Here is a 15,756-nt window from a genome sequence, read left to right as displayed (position 1 = left end):
ACTCTGGAGCAGTGAAAATGCGTTCTGTATCACACTTTACTATCTGGCAGTGATTAATCGCACTTTACTGTCTGACGGATGAATCTGGGTTTGGTGAATGCCAGGAGAACTGACTGAATAGTTTGCCAGGAGAACTGGCAACTGAAAAGTTTGGTGGAGGAGGGATAATGGTCTGGGACTGGTTTTCATGGTTTTGGCTTGGCCCCTTTGTTCCAGTGAAGGTAAATCTTAATGCTACGGCATACAATGACGTTCTAGATAATTGTGCGCTTCCAACTTTGGATAACAGTTTGGGTAAGGCCCTTTCCAGTTTCTGCATGGCAATGGCCACATGCACAAAGAACGGCACATAAATAAATGGTTTTCTGACCTACACCCCATCAAACACCTTTGGGATTAATTGGAATGCTGACTGCGGCCTTATGCCCAAAATCAGTGCCCAGACTCATTCAGGTAGTGGTCACAGACTTCATTCCCCAGAATTCTCTATTCCAGGTGATTTTCTTTTGACTTCCCTTGGGACTCACAGGGATTTAGTTGACATTCCATAAGGCTTGCCTTAATGCTCAGAGGCAGTGGCAGGAATGCAGTCAACATTTGTCTTCAAACTTGACTATTAGGCTAATTAAAAGCAATATTCCCTGTGCAGTAAATAAAAGCAATAATAAAAGCTATAATTGCTAAACTGTGATTGAAAGTGAAAGTAAAAGACAAAAAATTATGGAATCCCAGCTATGATCTGTGAGGAATGTTTCCCTCCCTGAAGTTCAATGCAGATATATTACATTCATATTCCCTCTGAAACATGCAACATTAGCTTGAATTATGCTGGCCTACTCACACTGAGTTATGCAGATCTTATTATGCAGAGCACAACATGACATTAATAGGAATGATTTCATTAGGTTTTTGGAGTCTGAAATGGTGTGTTCCCTGTATCAGCAGGCACACTTTATCAGTGTTTGTATGTACTGCAACCAGTCTGCCCTGGTGAAGCACAGAGGCCCATTATGCAGAGCGCATGTCGCATATTTGGGAAGCTCTAGCTTAAATTTAATTTGAGTTTATCCAAGTGCACACGCGGTGTTCGTTGAGCCTTTGCAGATATTTCTGTATTTACTGTGTCCCCAGAAAAAAAGGAAGAAAAAGGTCCAGGATCAGCTAACTAGATACCAATCCTAATATCAACAGTTACGTGTCATAAATAAAAGAATTGGGTGTACCTGAAATTAGCCACTTTGCCTCTGCATATGTTACATAACAATGGTGTACTGCCCTGAATAAAGCAAAGCAGTGCTTTTCAACCTTGTGTTTTGCTTGTGTGTTCAGCATCGCAGATTATTTTTAGCCTTTGTGCTTCAGTCAGTCTAATGTAGGCTATTAGCAGTCCACATTGAATCCCAAAAACTAGCTGCCCTTTCAGGCATTCCCTGTTTGTTGAAACATGCATGAAATGACTTGAGGCTGCATCAGTTAGTGGAGGTGAAGCAGGCCGGTATGAATATTCACCCTGTGTTGCTGTGTGTATTCATCCACTGACCTTAAGGTACGACGACTCGGGGAACAAGTATTAATGGCTGTTTTGGAGAATAAAATTGCCAGTCCTGGACTGCTTTAATCTTGTTTGGATCATCAACCAATGCAGAAGTCACATTTGTTGTTCTTGCATGTCTCTTCCTAAGCTCATATTTTCAACTGTAGTATTAATGTAAAGAATGAATGCAGTGAAGTGGTTTCTGGTGTTTGCTAACTTTTAATGTGGATAGGTTTTATTGTAAGTGCGTGTATTGTATAGCCAACTCAGTGGAGTCTATGGTGGCATTTTAACTTTCAGTGGTCTTCATTATGATAAAATATGTGCTCTTATTGTTATTCTTTTTATATGGACATTTACTTGAATATATATACAGTATCGCATTTTGCTTCAAGGTGATCTCTTTTTAGTGTCTCTCACAAGACTCTCTAAAAAATGAGCTATTGCATTAAAAGTGTCACCTCTATTATGTGAAATGAAAATCTTTTTTTTTATCGTAAAATGTTCTTCTAGTGGACCATTTTCATAAAACTATTTTGCCACTGTAGCCAGAATATTGATCACCTCAGACATAATTCTGAAGAAAGCAGAGGTTTAAAATCATCCTTGATGTCCTTGCGTAGACGTTCTGCTGCATGCAGATGAGTTTGGGATACTGAGAGTCCTTCTCTCGCTCCGCTCATGTTTCCGGTTCCTTCTCTCCAGCTGCGAGCTATACACAGGCTGCTCACGCTACACATGGTCCATATGGTCATGTTTGCATTAATTATCTTAATGACATTGTCTGACAGTAAGATCCTGTAAGGAGTGTGAGTGGTTCCTCTGAGAAAAAGAAACCAGGTCATATAAAATATGCATATTGGTCTAAGTCAAAATGGCAATCAGTTTTAAAAGCACAGGATCCTGCAGTGCAGAAGAACAGCTTTTGAGGGTAAAGTTAGATTCTGCAGTATTCACTCTGAATGTTTTAGTACTCACCTCTCTCTCTCTCTTTCTTTTTTTCTCTATATATATATACTCTTCCCTCTCTCCATCCCTCTCTCTCCACTTCTCCATTTCACTCACTCCCCCACTTTCTCTCTCCCTCTCTCTCTGTCTGTCTCTCTATCCCTCTCTCTCTCTCTCCCTCTCTCAGATCCAGGTCATTGATGATGGAGCAGACACCACCTCTCCTGAGACTCCGGAGCTGGCTGGAGCCAAAATCCCCAAACGAGGTAAGGACACCTGCACCCCCATCACCCTGTCACCTCACACCGACTGGTGCTCACGCTTCCTGAGGCATTCAGGTTTGATACTCATACTTTAGACTGATTGGCAGTTAACCGTGCCATGTGACCATAATATGCTAGTTTATTGGCCACTGCCAGACACCTTCATCATGTGTCCAATGCTGCCTCCCACCTAAGGTCTTCTGAATCAAAAAGTGTGCAAAAATAAGATCTTATTGAAGTTTAGCATTGGCCATTAAAGATCAATTGTGCTCTCAGTTTCATTAAAGTCTGTAGGGACAAACCAGGGACAAACCAGAGTTAAAACTAATCTTCTGAACTCCTGTCTTGTAAACTTATTGGCTTGCCTAGTAATTTGAGGGCAAGGATTTATTTTTATTTTATTTTATTTTTTAAAGAAGTCAGTTGACCAGAATATGTTGCTTCAGATTTGGCAGTAATGTTTGACCGTCTGAACAACTTTTCAGCCGAGTGTGCGGGTGCTCCTAGCCCGGTCCAAACATCTCAAGTTGAGCTGGAAAGTGAGAACGTTCCAGGTATGAGGGTTACAGCAGGGCTATCTGGTAATCAACAGCAAATCCCGCCAATCAGAAGGGAGCATGACCGTGGTTGGTCAGTCGTGGGACCTACTCGCTATTGCATGCCAAAATTTTGGGAACTTGTGTACAGCAATAATTATGAAATAATTCCCAATCGTTTTACATTTATATTGCATAATTGTGATATTTCTTATCATCTTATCAAAAAAAATGTCTTTGCTTGAGAGCCCATCCGAGGCAGAGGTTCTTTCGCAGCGGGGACGGGAAGCGTTCATTCCCACAATCTTGCTCTATTATTCTGCCTATTTGTCACAGCTTTGGTTTCCATGGTGACCATCGCCACAGACGGAACAAAGTCCCTTTGGGATTCTGTGAGGCCCCTGCCGATGCTCTATCCGCACTCCCTCCTGTGACCTCTTTCCTGTGACATCATATCGAAAACCTCTGCAAAATGAGTTAGCATGTCCGTTGTAAAAAAGCATACACAGATTTGAACATATTTCTGTCTTGCCTGGCGTGTGCTACTGGCAACAGAATATACTTGACGTATAGCCCCCATTTACGTACAGGAATGCAAATTCCAATAAAGTTACTGGGGCGGGGTCGGGATCGGGTTCCCACCACTGGGAGGGCAGCGTCTGTGGAGCAGACAGTGCAGCCAGTGTGCCAAGGTGCCCGCGGTTGCCATGGTCACCCTCTGTACTGCAGTGAGGGGGGGGGTGTGGGATCTCTCTGCTGGCGCTATGGGGGTCGGGTTTCCAAATGTCACTTTCCTCTTATCAGGCAGGATGTGATGTCGTAGCGTGACTTCACCTTCAGTAATTTGTACACTCTTCCTGACCTACACATTTGTGCAGGCACCTAGTTACAATATAGAAATATTTTTTTTACGTGCAAGATTATAGCACTGACTTTTAGATATCATCTCATGCAGCTGTTAGCATGCATAGCAAAGATTCTGCTCACATTCGTTTACAGAAAAAGGTTTGTGATGTAGCACTGCACATAATGCTACCAGTATCTGTTTATCTGTTTTCACAATCAGTATCTCAAACTGCGTTTGCTGCTAAGCCTACGGATATTCTCTTTCCATGCACTGGCTTTTCTTCTAAGAACAGGCAAAATCAATTTTTTTTTCTAGTGTCTGTTCTTCTTTTAGCTAGTGTCTGTCCCAATCCAGCAATGAACACGAAGTGCTGTCTGTTAGCCTAAAAATAGATGAGAAGAAATCAAGAAAAGAGGCTTGAACTGTAACAGTGACAGCTCTCCCCCTGCAGGAGTAGACAGTGTACCCCAGGGAACGCTGCTGAACGGGCACGCTGTGGCACGCTGTTCGAGCGTCAAAAACCATTCCCAAGCATCTTCAGACATCAAATGTGATGTCTCTGAAAACGCTTTGGCCTGGCACTTTCATTTAAAATTCTGAGCGGCAGTCGCATAAATAAAATTGCTTCCAAGAAAAAAAGGAAAAAGATGATTGCGGTTCAGGCACGTTGCCAAGAAAGTAAATTCGCCGTCACAAAATATCAGACGATACTGTCAACCGTAGCAAGGCTGAAATGTGTGCGTAGTGGTCCATCAGCGGGCGATTGAAGCCAAGGCAGAATTGGGGTGGCGTACGCTCGTATGCTGCATGATCCCCACGTCAGGTGAACATGCTCAGATCAAAACTCTACTGGGCTGAAGAAAACTGGAAGTAGTTTTTTCAGAGCCACTAGGGAGTGTATTATCAGCGTTATTGAAAGCGCTCATTCTTGTCTTCTGTTCTTGCTTTTCAGAGCTTGTGGAGACGCCGAAATCGAGCAAACTGGTGAGTGGAATATGTGACACTTTTGACCCCCAGTTAAATTTTAATAGGAGACCCTGACTTGGGTAATATTTTGATTAGCTGTGTGTTAAATTATATCCACCCCAAAAGGTAAGTCACATGGTTTGAAGATCAGCTGTGGGGGGAGTCTCACAGTTTGACCTGCAGTTACTGAGGATCTGTGGAAGCACTGACATCATCAGTGTTGCGAGATGGCGCCATCATCTGGTGCATGTGTGCATGGCGACCGCCATCTTTAGATTGTACTTGTGAGAGAAGGGCTGAGGAATCACCACAGCTGCCTCTGCTCACGGAGGTCATGCAGTGTGACCACGCTGGCTGACCTCTGGACCCTGCCACTCCACACGCAGCAATAGCTACCCACCCCACCAAAACCCCCCCAGTGAACACCCTCCTCCCCTCCCCCGCCTGTCTCTGTCGTCCTCTCTCCCCCTCTTGCCCCGGTGTGGGAAACATCTTGTGCTGTGTGAAGGAGGGGTTGGACTTCCTCTTCTGTCCAGAAGAGGGAGCAGTTTACCCAGTAATCGGCTGTGTCTTTGTTTGTGTGTGCACGCGCCTGCTCTGTTTACTGCTTTGGCCCCTTATTTACATTTTCATATAATATTTCAGGTTTTCATGTGCTTTTTTTTACAATGTGTAAATGTTACTTCACTTACACAACAGAATAAAATTGGCTAGATCATTGCAGACATTGAGGAGAAAACCTTGTGAGTCACCAGCTGCAATATATAAGCCTTTGGCTGTACAGGCTTCATTTAGTTACATAAAGAGTGTTTGAGGGTATTGTGTTTCACATGGAGACAGAAATAGCATACGCTGTAGGCTACACACAGCATGCGCCCTGAATGCTAATAGGTGGATGTATCCAGGAAGAACAGTAGAGAATGTTTTTTTAAGTGTGATCTTTTCTACATTAGCATAACAAAGTACAGTTTTACCGAAGCAACATTGAAACACTTGCGTTTTAAGATTCTTCATTTCAGTTTGCTGTTGATATAGGAGAGTGGTAAGGTCGGTTCATTCTGTGTTCAGAATCTTACTTTACATACTTTGCACATGAGCAGGTTTGGGACATTGCGTGAGTGTACTCAGTAACGGAAGCACTAATACTGGTAAATACTGATGGGAGTGGTGCTTGCCAGGCAGTCAGTGCCTCTCAAACAGGGAGGGAGGTAGAGTGGGGTAGTTCAGCTTTCCGGAATGGAATCAGCCCACTCGTGTCTCTGGTAATCGGCCAAACATTGAGGCCAAACATTGACCCGCCCTTTTGCCCGGCCTCAGAGAAGCTCCAGCCCCACTGACCTGCCACCTCCCATCATCGTCCTCCTCAGCGCTTCCTCTCACGATCGATAGCCCGACGCAGCACTGTGGGCCAGAGAGCTTCAGACACGGACGCCGGTCTCCACCTCCGCTGTGCTTTCAGTCTGCCCAAGGCCCCGTCTCTGTGCATGGCACTCTAGCCCTTTGAAGAGTAGGCTTTTTGGAATTCTGTCAGTGTTCTAGAACTTCATGGCATTCGATTACCAGTAGTGATTGTGCTAAGAACATTCCAGTCAGATCACATGTGATCTTACACCTTAGAGGGTTAACGCGTGGTTACTCACTGCATGGGAAAAATCTCCATTTGTATTGAGCTGAAGCGTGTGGAAGGTGGTCAGTGGTGTAGAGCCATTTGTGGTGCAGTTATGCTCCCTCCTGCAGTTCTACTGTCACAATCCTCTCTTTCCCAAACATCTGCAGACTTTGATTTTGCTTTTTCCATGCTAAGTCATCGCCGTGTTAGTCCATGCGCACATTTCTCTGTCTTCTCTGTCTATCGTTTGACCATGTTGCCAGAACTATGTGTGGCATGCTCCACGTGGTCCTGGGTGTGGTCATGGGTATGGTCTGTATGCAGTATTGTACCTATACTGTATATTCATTAGACAGATATCAGCTTCTTATCTATGTAATATGAGTCAGAGGGGGAGAGATGAATGTTATTTTCTCTAATTGTCCATTCTCTGCTCTGATTGTGTCTTATGCGTTTATTTCACTGTTCTCACTTGGGTACAGCTGGTGTGTTATAAAGCTGTGATGAAAAAGCTACATTGATGAATAACGCCGATCCACAAACGTGATGCTTTTTGTTACTCTGTCAAAGTTAATGTAATGTGCGAAGTGTGTTTTTTCTTTCATTCCGTTTCATAATGTTCAAAAACGAAATAGGCCCAGGTCTGGCTGTGAATGGGACACAAATAAAGGCACAGTTAGCATTGCATGCTGAGAGTGTTGCAGAGTGAAGTCATCTCTGTGTAATATGTGTATAAATTTTAATGTTTCACATCCTCTCGGGAGCTGAAGGTTGGAGTGATGTTTGAACGATGTGTGCAAATGTGTACTTGTGTCTGTTCACTCCTCCTGTGAAGAGCCACTCTGGGAGCGCACCGGGTCACCCTCTCACCAACATCACCAGCGCCTCTAACTGCTGCTCTACTAAGACTTCTAACCTTTCACCTTTGCACCCCTTCCCCCCACCCCCCTCCGCCTTCCCTCCCCAATCTAGCAGCGAGGAGTGAAGCCCAAAAAGGTGCTGCATGTTTGTTAACCGTGATAACCGTGGTAACCGTGTTTCCCGCTGACCCAGCTGCATGGCAACAGGGTGTCAGCCATTACCGTCCCTTGTCACATTCCCCTGAAACGCATTGACCCCGTGCCCTTGACCACTCATCGTGTCCCACCAGATCTGTGGGTGTGTGTGTGTGTGTGTGTGTGCGGGTGCCCGATTGTGTGCGTGCAAGTACGCGCACACCAATAAAGCAAAGAAGCACAAAGTCCCGAATTTCTTCTAGAGGTTTTTTCATAATTACAATACAATTCAACTACACTACCATCCCCCAAGCATCTCATTTTGCCCAAGAAAAATGCGTTTTTAGCAATCAGCATTATTGCTGCACAAAATTTATATCCCATTGCAATCAATTTCCACAGGGCGCCTCAGAAATGCTGTTTGTATTAGAGCTCAGAGATTGAATAAGGAATAAGCATAGAATATGAGTGTTTTAATGGAGAGGGGCCAACTCTGCAGAAGGGATGAGGAACTCGCATCAGAACGGTATTAGTATCAGACAGGAATGAATCAGAAGCACTTAGGCTTACAAGTACCACTCAGGAATGCATGCGCTGTGTGATGAAATGGCAACCTGGAGCCGTCTGTGCTTCTGGTGAGCTGCACACAGGCGCGATTTTGTTTCACACCCCAGAAAGATCCCCTCCTCCTGGGCTTTGGACTGGAGAATGGCCTTGTGGTAGCTGTGGGTGTGGGTGCAGTCAGATCCAGTGAGTTTTATTTCCTGTGCAGTGTTTATGTGCATATAGTGAGAGTGTGTAAAGGCACAGTGTTTCCTGAGGGAGTAGTGAGAAGGAGAAGGCACTGGAGAGCGCAGTGAGGTGTAGGAGCTTTTTGTAGTGGGTTTGCTGCAGCAGCATTCTGGGGGGGGGTGAAACGGAACGACGGGGGATTGTGTTTCTCCTCCGGGAGGGCCAGTGACGCCCCCCTCTGGGTGTCTCTGCTGCCGCAGCACCCCCCCTCCCCTCCCCAAGCCCAGCCCTGCATCATCCCAAAGCACGGCCGAGCCGCATCGCCCTTCCTCCTCCTCCTCCTCTTACTCCTTCTTCCTTCGCGCTCTCGAGGGGACGGGCACCATGGCGTGCCCCTTCTCCGGCTTCCTCAGCCACCTCTCCTGCCCTTCCAGCCCGTCCAGCGCTCGGTGCCAGCGGGTGTGTGAGTCTGCACACGTCCGTGTGCGTGTGCGCGTGTGTGTGTGTGTGTGTGTGCGTGTGTGTGTGTGCTCCTCCCATTCACCTGCTTCCCTCCTTTTCCCCGGCTCTTGTCCGCTCCTGCTTTGCTCTTTTGGCCGCATGGCTTCTGGTTGGTTGGCTCAGAGTCCCGGCCTGTACGATTGGCTTTTGTTTGTCCAATGGCGTATCTTCCATGGTTGTTTCTGCAGTACAGTACTCTGCTGGCCGTTCATTTGAGTGTTTGCTTTGGTATTTTCTTTCTAAATTATTATCATTTAAATGTTCTTATTCAGTGTCAGACTGGGGGTAGTCTGGAATGGTTTTGGATTTATGCCGTACAGTCCTTTTTCTTGCTGCTAATTAGCTCATAGTGCTCATGATTTGACTGACTGTCCACGAAACTTCCAACCGTAAATGCTGTAAGTATCCAGCTGATTGACAGACTGAAATTCAGAACCTTCCAGGCTGTCAGGAGACGCTTGTCTGCCCAGAATTAAGAATCGTCTTGGCTTCCCATTACTGCGGACATGATGCTGCACTCCTCTTACCGAAGGTGAAATGAGTTTGTCGAGAGTGGTCTGTGATCGGCCGGTAATCCTGCCAGGCTTTCAGTGTCAGATGCTGACCAAGAGGACCCGTAGGAGGAGAGGGAAGAGGAGGAGGAGTATTATTTTGCGAATGCGGGCGCCGGACCGACATGTGAGGTGAAGTTTCCGCTGAGCCCGCTATAGTCAGCTCCCAGGATACCGCGCTACTCACTCGCTGCCTTTCGAACCTCAGGATTTCTGTTGGTTCTCCCTGAAGCTGACCTTCACCTTCACTCCTCATCTTTGCCCGGATGCTCCGAGATTTGGAGGGAAAAAAAAAAAAAAAAACATGATTCCACAAATGGCTGCTTGATATGTGGTATACTGTGGTCCTCCAAATCTAGACCAAGACTGACTGTTAAATAAATTTGGGACATTTTTAAGGGGGTCTAAAATTAGTTTCAGGAACCAATGGCTAGAGAATGTCGCAGTGAGGTATTGTATAGATTGGATTTCATGTACATGAAAAGATGTAGATGACCACGGTGGAGAGTTCTCAGATCTCTAACCCTGATCCTCATGGAATGGGAGGGTCTCTATAAACAAGAATCAATTTCCATCCAGAATAAAAGAACCGCCAAATTCAGGAAATCAACATTCTTGCGAGAAGTTACCGTGTGAGTGTGGAGAGAGACGAGAAGCCTGTTGAGCCATGCTGAACTGGTTGAACCATTGACCGTGCTTGATGCAGCTGAGCAGGAAAAGTGCCTTAGTCTTGCAGTTTTTTTCCGACCATGATCGTGAAAGATACAGGAGAGAACAGTGACCATCCTCAAGCTCCGCCCTCATGGGGCCCACGCCTGGTGGTGCTGTGAAGTGGACTCCATACCGCCATAATCAGCTCACCACTGTAGCTCCATGGAGACGATCAAGGAGTATCAGTGACCTCTCAAAGAAAAGGCCTAAACCTGCACTAACTAGTTTCTGTTAGTGGCTGTGGTGTGAAAAGAAGCACTCTTCTACATAGTTCACAAATTGGGCATTCTGAATTTGAGTGGGAGTGGAGATTCTAATTTAAAAAATTTTAATTTTGGATTTGCAGTCATAATAAAATGCATATGTGCACGTGACGCTTTACGGCCAGTAGTGTTCATCTTGGACATGACGCGCCATCGAGCTGGCTGCAGTGCCAATAATCAGGAGCAAGCCCTCATTTCCTGTATGTGGAGATTCTTAACGCTGCATTTGTACGGGCTTTACTTTTGGAAAAAACTGTCTGAAACCACAAGCCAGTAGGTTCTTTGCTTTAGAATTAGCTTTAGAATTAGCTTTGTTAGTAGCAGAACGTTTGTTGACAGTCACAGGACACAAAGGAGCCTGTACGGTTGCATCACCTGTTATGCTGTTTATTTTTGCTGCAATAAAACCCCCATGGGTCCCTGGTTTGCTGCTCGGCTGGGGACTGGCTGCCGTTTACCCCGTCTGGCGTCTGTTCCCCTGACAACCCCACCCCCTGCCACTAGCACGCTTTAGAATTTATTCCTGTGAATATCGGCTGAGCGTTCTGTCCAGGTCTCATCATTAATGTCCTGGCAGCGGTATCCCAGAGACTGGTGCTGGCTCAACCCACACGCAACGTTTTCACGATGTTTCTGAGGTACTGAAGGAGAAATGGTCTTATGTGGAGTGCTTGCAAATGGCTGGATGGAGCTGATAAGGGGAGGGGGGAGGGCTATGAACCATCCTAATTTGGCTCTGTGTTTTGAGGGCACTATATCCCAAGAGTATGTTGATTCAGTAAATTATCTGGAGGAACTGCAGACTGCTTATGATGGGAAGCGGTTTTCTGTTTTTCTACGTTGTCAGTTTTTGTAATGCATGGTCACGTGCTGTCCCCTCGCCTACAAAAGGTATTTGTGGAGGTGCATTTGTTGTGCATGGTAGACTGACAATGTTACCTTGTCTACCCACCACCCTGCATTTTACAGGATACTAAAAGAAACCGTTGAATTTGTCCTTCTACACATCTGAAAAAGGTCAAAAGAGGTCTGAAAGCAAAAAGTGTACACGAAAGCGTCACGTGTCACATGATTTTGAGAGGAAGCGATGTAGGTAGATAAGAAAGCATTATTTGTTACATTTTACACCTTTATCCAGGTCGGGGGCATCAAAGAGCAGGCCTTATACTAGACTTTTTTCCAAGGAGCATAAGTACATTCATGCATCCCAGTTAGTAGAAGTGCTCCTGAATTATTTTTCCAGTTAGCACACATCAGTTTTCAGGAGCAAATGCTCCTAAAGTGGGAGCACTGTAGAACCCTGAAGAGGAGTGTTTTTGGGCCATCAGTACAACTGCTTGAGCTTGGAGCTGAGAGGTTGTGGTGAGGCTAACTGCATGTTCTTCCAGTGTGTAGTTCCACAGGCTGATTATGGAGTGGTCCTACTTTCAAATGTCCTGCAATATCCGTTTCTTAAATCCGACAAGGGCGCTGAAGAAGGCCTTGAGGAGTCCAGGATGGTATCTGTCAGGCCCCGGGAATCTGCGTGAAGTTGATTACAAATAAATAAAATGCTCGAGATGAAACTGAGGAACGGACCTCAATATGACCTGTCAAACCAATGTCATGAGGGACGGCAGGAGTTGCTGGGCTAGAATGACATTGTTATGGGGGCAAAATTGCTCTGTGGACATGGGGCCGTTGATTTGGCCGTGATTTTGATCCAGGTCATTTCCCAAAGTGGCCATTGGGACTTTGTAATCCACAAAGTAATCTTTTTCAAATTAAAGTGTGCTGCGGGGGTAAGAATTAAGGTGACCGCTGGGTGTTGCAGACAACACAATATTAACACGCAATGATGTTGCTTTTATATTGATCCCTGTCCCACCGGGGATTGACATTTTGAAAGGAAATCGAGAGGCTCTCATGGCTTCTATTTCTCTTTACAGTTGTTATGTGCCCTTCTGGTAGATGTTGATCACTGCTGGGAAAACATTTCAGGGACTTGGCATGTAAGCCTTGTGCCTGTCGGTGCCATTGTTTCCTTTAATTTGGAAAGGTCTGGAGTCCTGGCTGTTCAACCATTGACTTGTCCCATGCAACATTCAGCACAAGAGGTCTTCAAGTGTTTTTAATCCCATGATAGATTTTTCCTTTTGATATTTTACAGCTGTAGAGAGCTTTTTTGAAAGAGATAATACGTGACAAGAACAATTTGTCAGTCGAAGCAGAATGGCCATAAACGCTCATGGGCAAGGAGCCTTTGCTTTTTAGAAGGTATCTGATTTGCTCATGTGAAGGCCTGAAGCACAGGCCCCAGTGCGGGCAGTAGTTAGTGAGGACCTTTTAAATAGCAGTTAGCAGTGGTTGGGATGTCTAATTGTCGGTAGCCTTCAAGCTTACCCACTGGACTGGCCCCGCCCTTAGCCCCGCCCTCCCTCCCAGACTCCGTTCTCCTAGGCCACACCCCCCCAGGCCGCGGGGGTCTCGGAGGCCAGATTGCCCTCCAGCTGTGTGGCGACCCGCTGCGCTATCGCTGCTAAAGCGGTAACTCTATCCCCCCCCCCCCCCCCCCAGCCAGGCCTCGTCCACAGGGACCCGCGCAGACTGCCGCTCCTCAATATTTCAAAAGGATGGATTTTCCGCCTCCTGCTCAGGAGCACAGGCCGCGTGGGCTGTAATTGATACCCTCTTCTGCCTCGTCTCTCTCTCTCTCTCTCTCTCTCTCTCTCTCTCTCTCTCTCTCTCTCTCTCTCTCTCTCTCTCTCTCTCTCTCTCTCTCTCTCTCTCTCTCTCTCTCTCTCTCTCTCTCTCTCTCTCTCTCTCTCTCTCTCTCTCTCTCTCTCTCTCTCTCTCTCTCTCTCTCTCTCTATTTATTTGAGTTTTTTTCGACGCCCGCCCCTCAGCGGTGTGAAGGTCGCGTAGCGCCCCGGCCGGCCTTGTATCCGCGCATTTGGTCTGCCTCAGCAGGACTGGCCTTTCACAGCACTGACGGGTTCCTTCTCCTCACCCGCTAACTGCCAGCCTCTGTGATATACGAGGCGCTTTTGGCCTGGTAGCGCCACGGCGCCTGTGCTCAGTGCCAGCGCTTTAGACTCCGCCCCCTCCCCTCCTGTGAGAGCGCTCTTGTTTTGGGCACAGATGTTAGCATTAAGCAAAGCCCCGCAGCTCTCCTGCTACAGTGTGCTGCGATTAGCGGGCCATATGTCCGGCAGACGGGGCGCGTCCGAGCGGGAGGGGATAATCGCCGGGAGCGATGGCCGCCCTGCACGGCCTCTCCGCAGACGAGGAAGAGGAGGGTACGTGCTCACGGCCGTGCGTGCGCTTACGCGCGCGGGTTACACGGTCCCGCCCCCGCGCGCGCGCAGAAACGCGTGCGTAGAAACGCGTGCGCAGAAACGCGTGCGCAGAAACGCGTGCGCAGAAACGCGTGCGTAGAAACGCGTGCGTACGCGGCCGAGGCTCCCAGCCCCATTGTTTTGGAACAGGCCTCGCGAGCCATTCTAATTAGCCACAAAAAAACTGATCTGTGGAGCGTTGCTAGGAGACAAAGGAGACTTGCATCAATCCTACCCCCCCCCCCCCCCCACACACACACACACACACACTCTTTTCCCAATGCTTCAGTGTGAATCAGTCACTGGTGCAATCCTCTCTCCCTGTGTCTTTCTTTCCCTCTCCCTCTCCCTCTCTCTCTCTCTCTCTCTCTCACTCTATCTCTCTCTCCCCTCCCCTCCTCTCTCTTTCTCTCCCCTCCTCGCTCCCCCCCTCCCTCTCTCTGTCTGGAGCACGGAAGGGAGGGGAGGGGGGAGTGTAAGGGTTGAAAAAAACTGAGCAGTGATGTAATGGGCTAACAGGGTGGAGGTTGGCGAATCACAGGCAGGGAGACGGAGAGGGAGGGGGGTGGGGGAGGGAGCGAGTGAGAGTGGAGAGAGAAAGAGAGAGAGGGTGCTTCCTTGCGCGAGCAGGTGCAGGACCGGGGCCTGCAGACAGACAGATAAGGGTAAAGATGGCAGCGCTCTAATCGGAGAGAAGGCGATTTCGGCGCAGGCAGCTCAGCCGGACGGACGATAAGCCGGCCACAGCGGCGGAAGGCTCCGGAACGCACCAGCCATTTGCAAGCAGATCCGCCATCGGCCGAGCGGCCCGGGATTCTGCGATACCGACGCCGTAGCCTGCCGTGCCTGCATTGTCTGAGGGATTTCTGCTGCTCCTCCTCCTCCTCCTCCATCTCTCTCTCTCTCTCTCTGAATTCTGAATGTGATTGTGACTCTCTGTTTGCTCCTGTTTGTCTTCTTTTCCTCTCGCCAATATGATGAGACAGACGCCCGCTCCCAGGAAGGTAGAGACCCGTCCGATACGTTATTCACTGTGGGATGTTTGTCATCCATTATTTTTCTTTATTTATTTTCTCCCCCCCGCACCCCCGGTCTCCTGTTTCCACTCCAGTACGAGGGCTTTTGGTTCAGAATGCTGTTTAATTCACAGCACTGCCATTCCATTGCGATGCTTGCTCGGTCTGTTGTTTTGCCCACGGAGGTGTGTGTTGATGTTGTCATCTCCTGCTTTTGATTTGGGGTTTTCCGTTTCGGAACACGGTGGGGGTCGATCGGGGGTTGTTTTTTCACGAGTAGCCATCGGTCACGGTCTGCTTGTTTATTTTTTCACGTTTTATTCTTTTTTTGGTGGTCTGTTTTTGCATTATACATGATAAATTCGCATTTTTTTTCCATCTCTGCCTTTCGACCATAGAGTTGAGCCATAGAGTCACGTGTCATTTACACTGGCATGAAGACCACCTGTCCGTTGTGCGTTTATGTGTTACAGAATGTATTTTCTTCATAATGTACTGTATTTGATGATGTGTGTCATTTTGACAAGCTTTCATTCTGGTGTGAGAGTTCTGATTATAAGAAGTGTTTCAGAAAGTACTGACAGCTCGAAGCATTGGTCATGTGAGCTTCTTGTGAATGGTGTCCTTATACACATTTACATCTTTCAGCTCACATTAAAATAGAAGTATATTTAAATTTTAACTAATTTTGAACAATGTATTTAGGCCCAGGTTCAGATTGTTCATGTTTTGGTCAGTGCAAGCTTTTGTCATTTAGTATCTCTAGCACATCAAGCTAATTTGTGTCTGAAGAGTACAATGGTAGTCCGCTAACACTGTGCTCAGTCGACCCAGGGTGCCCAACCTGAACAGCAGGAAGTGAGTGCTGTGTGAGGTGTGTCTGCTCTGCGGTTTCTTTTAGCCGATCTTCACTGTTTTCCAAAGGCTGGTCATTTATCATTGCTGGATGTTTATACAGAGTGGGATA

At 47.0% G+C, this 15,756-nt stretch overlaps 1 protein-coding gene across 7 annotated transcripts in view; it reads left to right on the top strand.

Moving 5' to 3' along the window:
* Positions 1-15,756, top strand: part of dctn1b (dynactin 1b) — a 65,874-nt gene that overhangs the window by 17,769 nt on the left and 32,349 nt on the right. For 2 of the 7 annotated variants that reach the window (XM_035418064.1, XM_035418068.1), the window contains exons 3-5: positions 2,670-2,748; positions 5,081-5,112; positions 14,760-14,777. In XM_035418064.1, coding sequence (XP_035273955.1) covers positions 2,670-2,748; positions 5,081-5,112; positions 14,760-14,777 — 129 coding nt within the window. Of the gene's footprint in view, positions 1-2,669; positions 2,749-3,230; positions 3,300-5,080; positions 5,113-7,675; positions 7,700-14,759; positions 14,778-15,756 lie in introns of all 7 variants that reach the window. The other 5 variants (XM_035418063.1, XM_035418067.1, XM_035418066.1 and 2 more) reach the window with 5 other exon arrangements.

This window comes from Anguilla anguilla, chromosome 5, assembly GCF_013347855.1.
Source record: "Anguilla anguilla isolate fAngAng1 chromosome 5, fAngAng1.pri, whole genome shotgun sequence".
NCBI classification, from domain to species: domain Eukaryota; kingdom Metazoa; phylum Chordata; class Actinopteri; order Anguilliformes; family Anguillidae; genus Anguilla; species Anguilla anguilla.
This window is presented reverse-complemented; position numbering and strand designations above follow the sequence as displayed.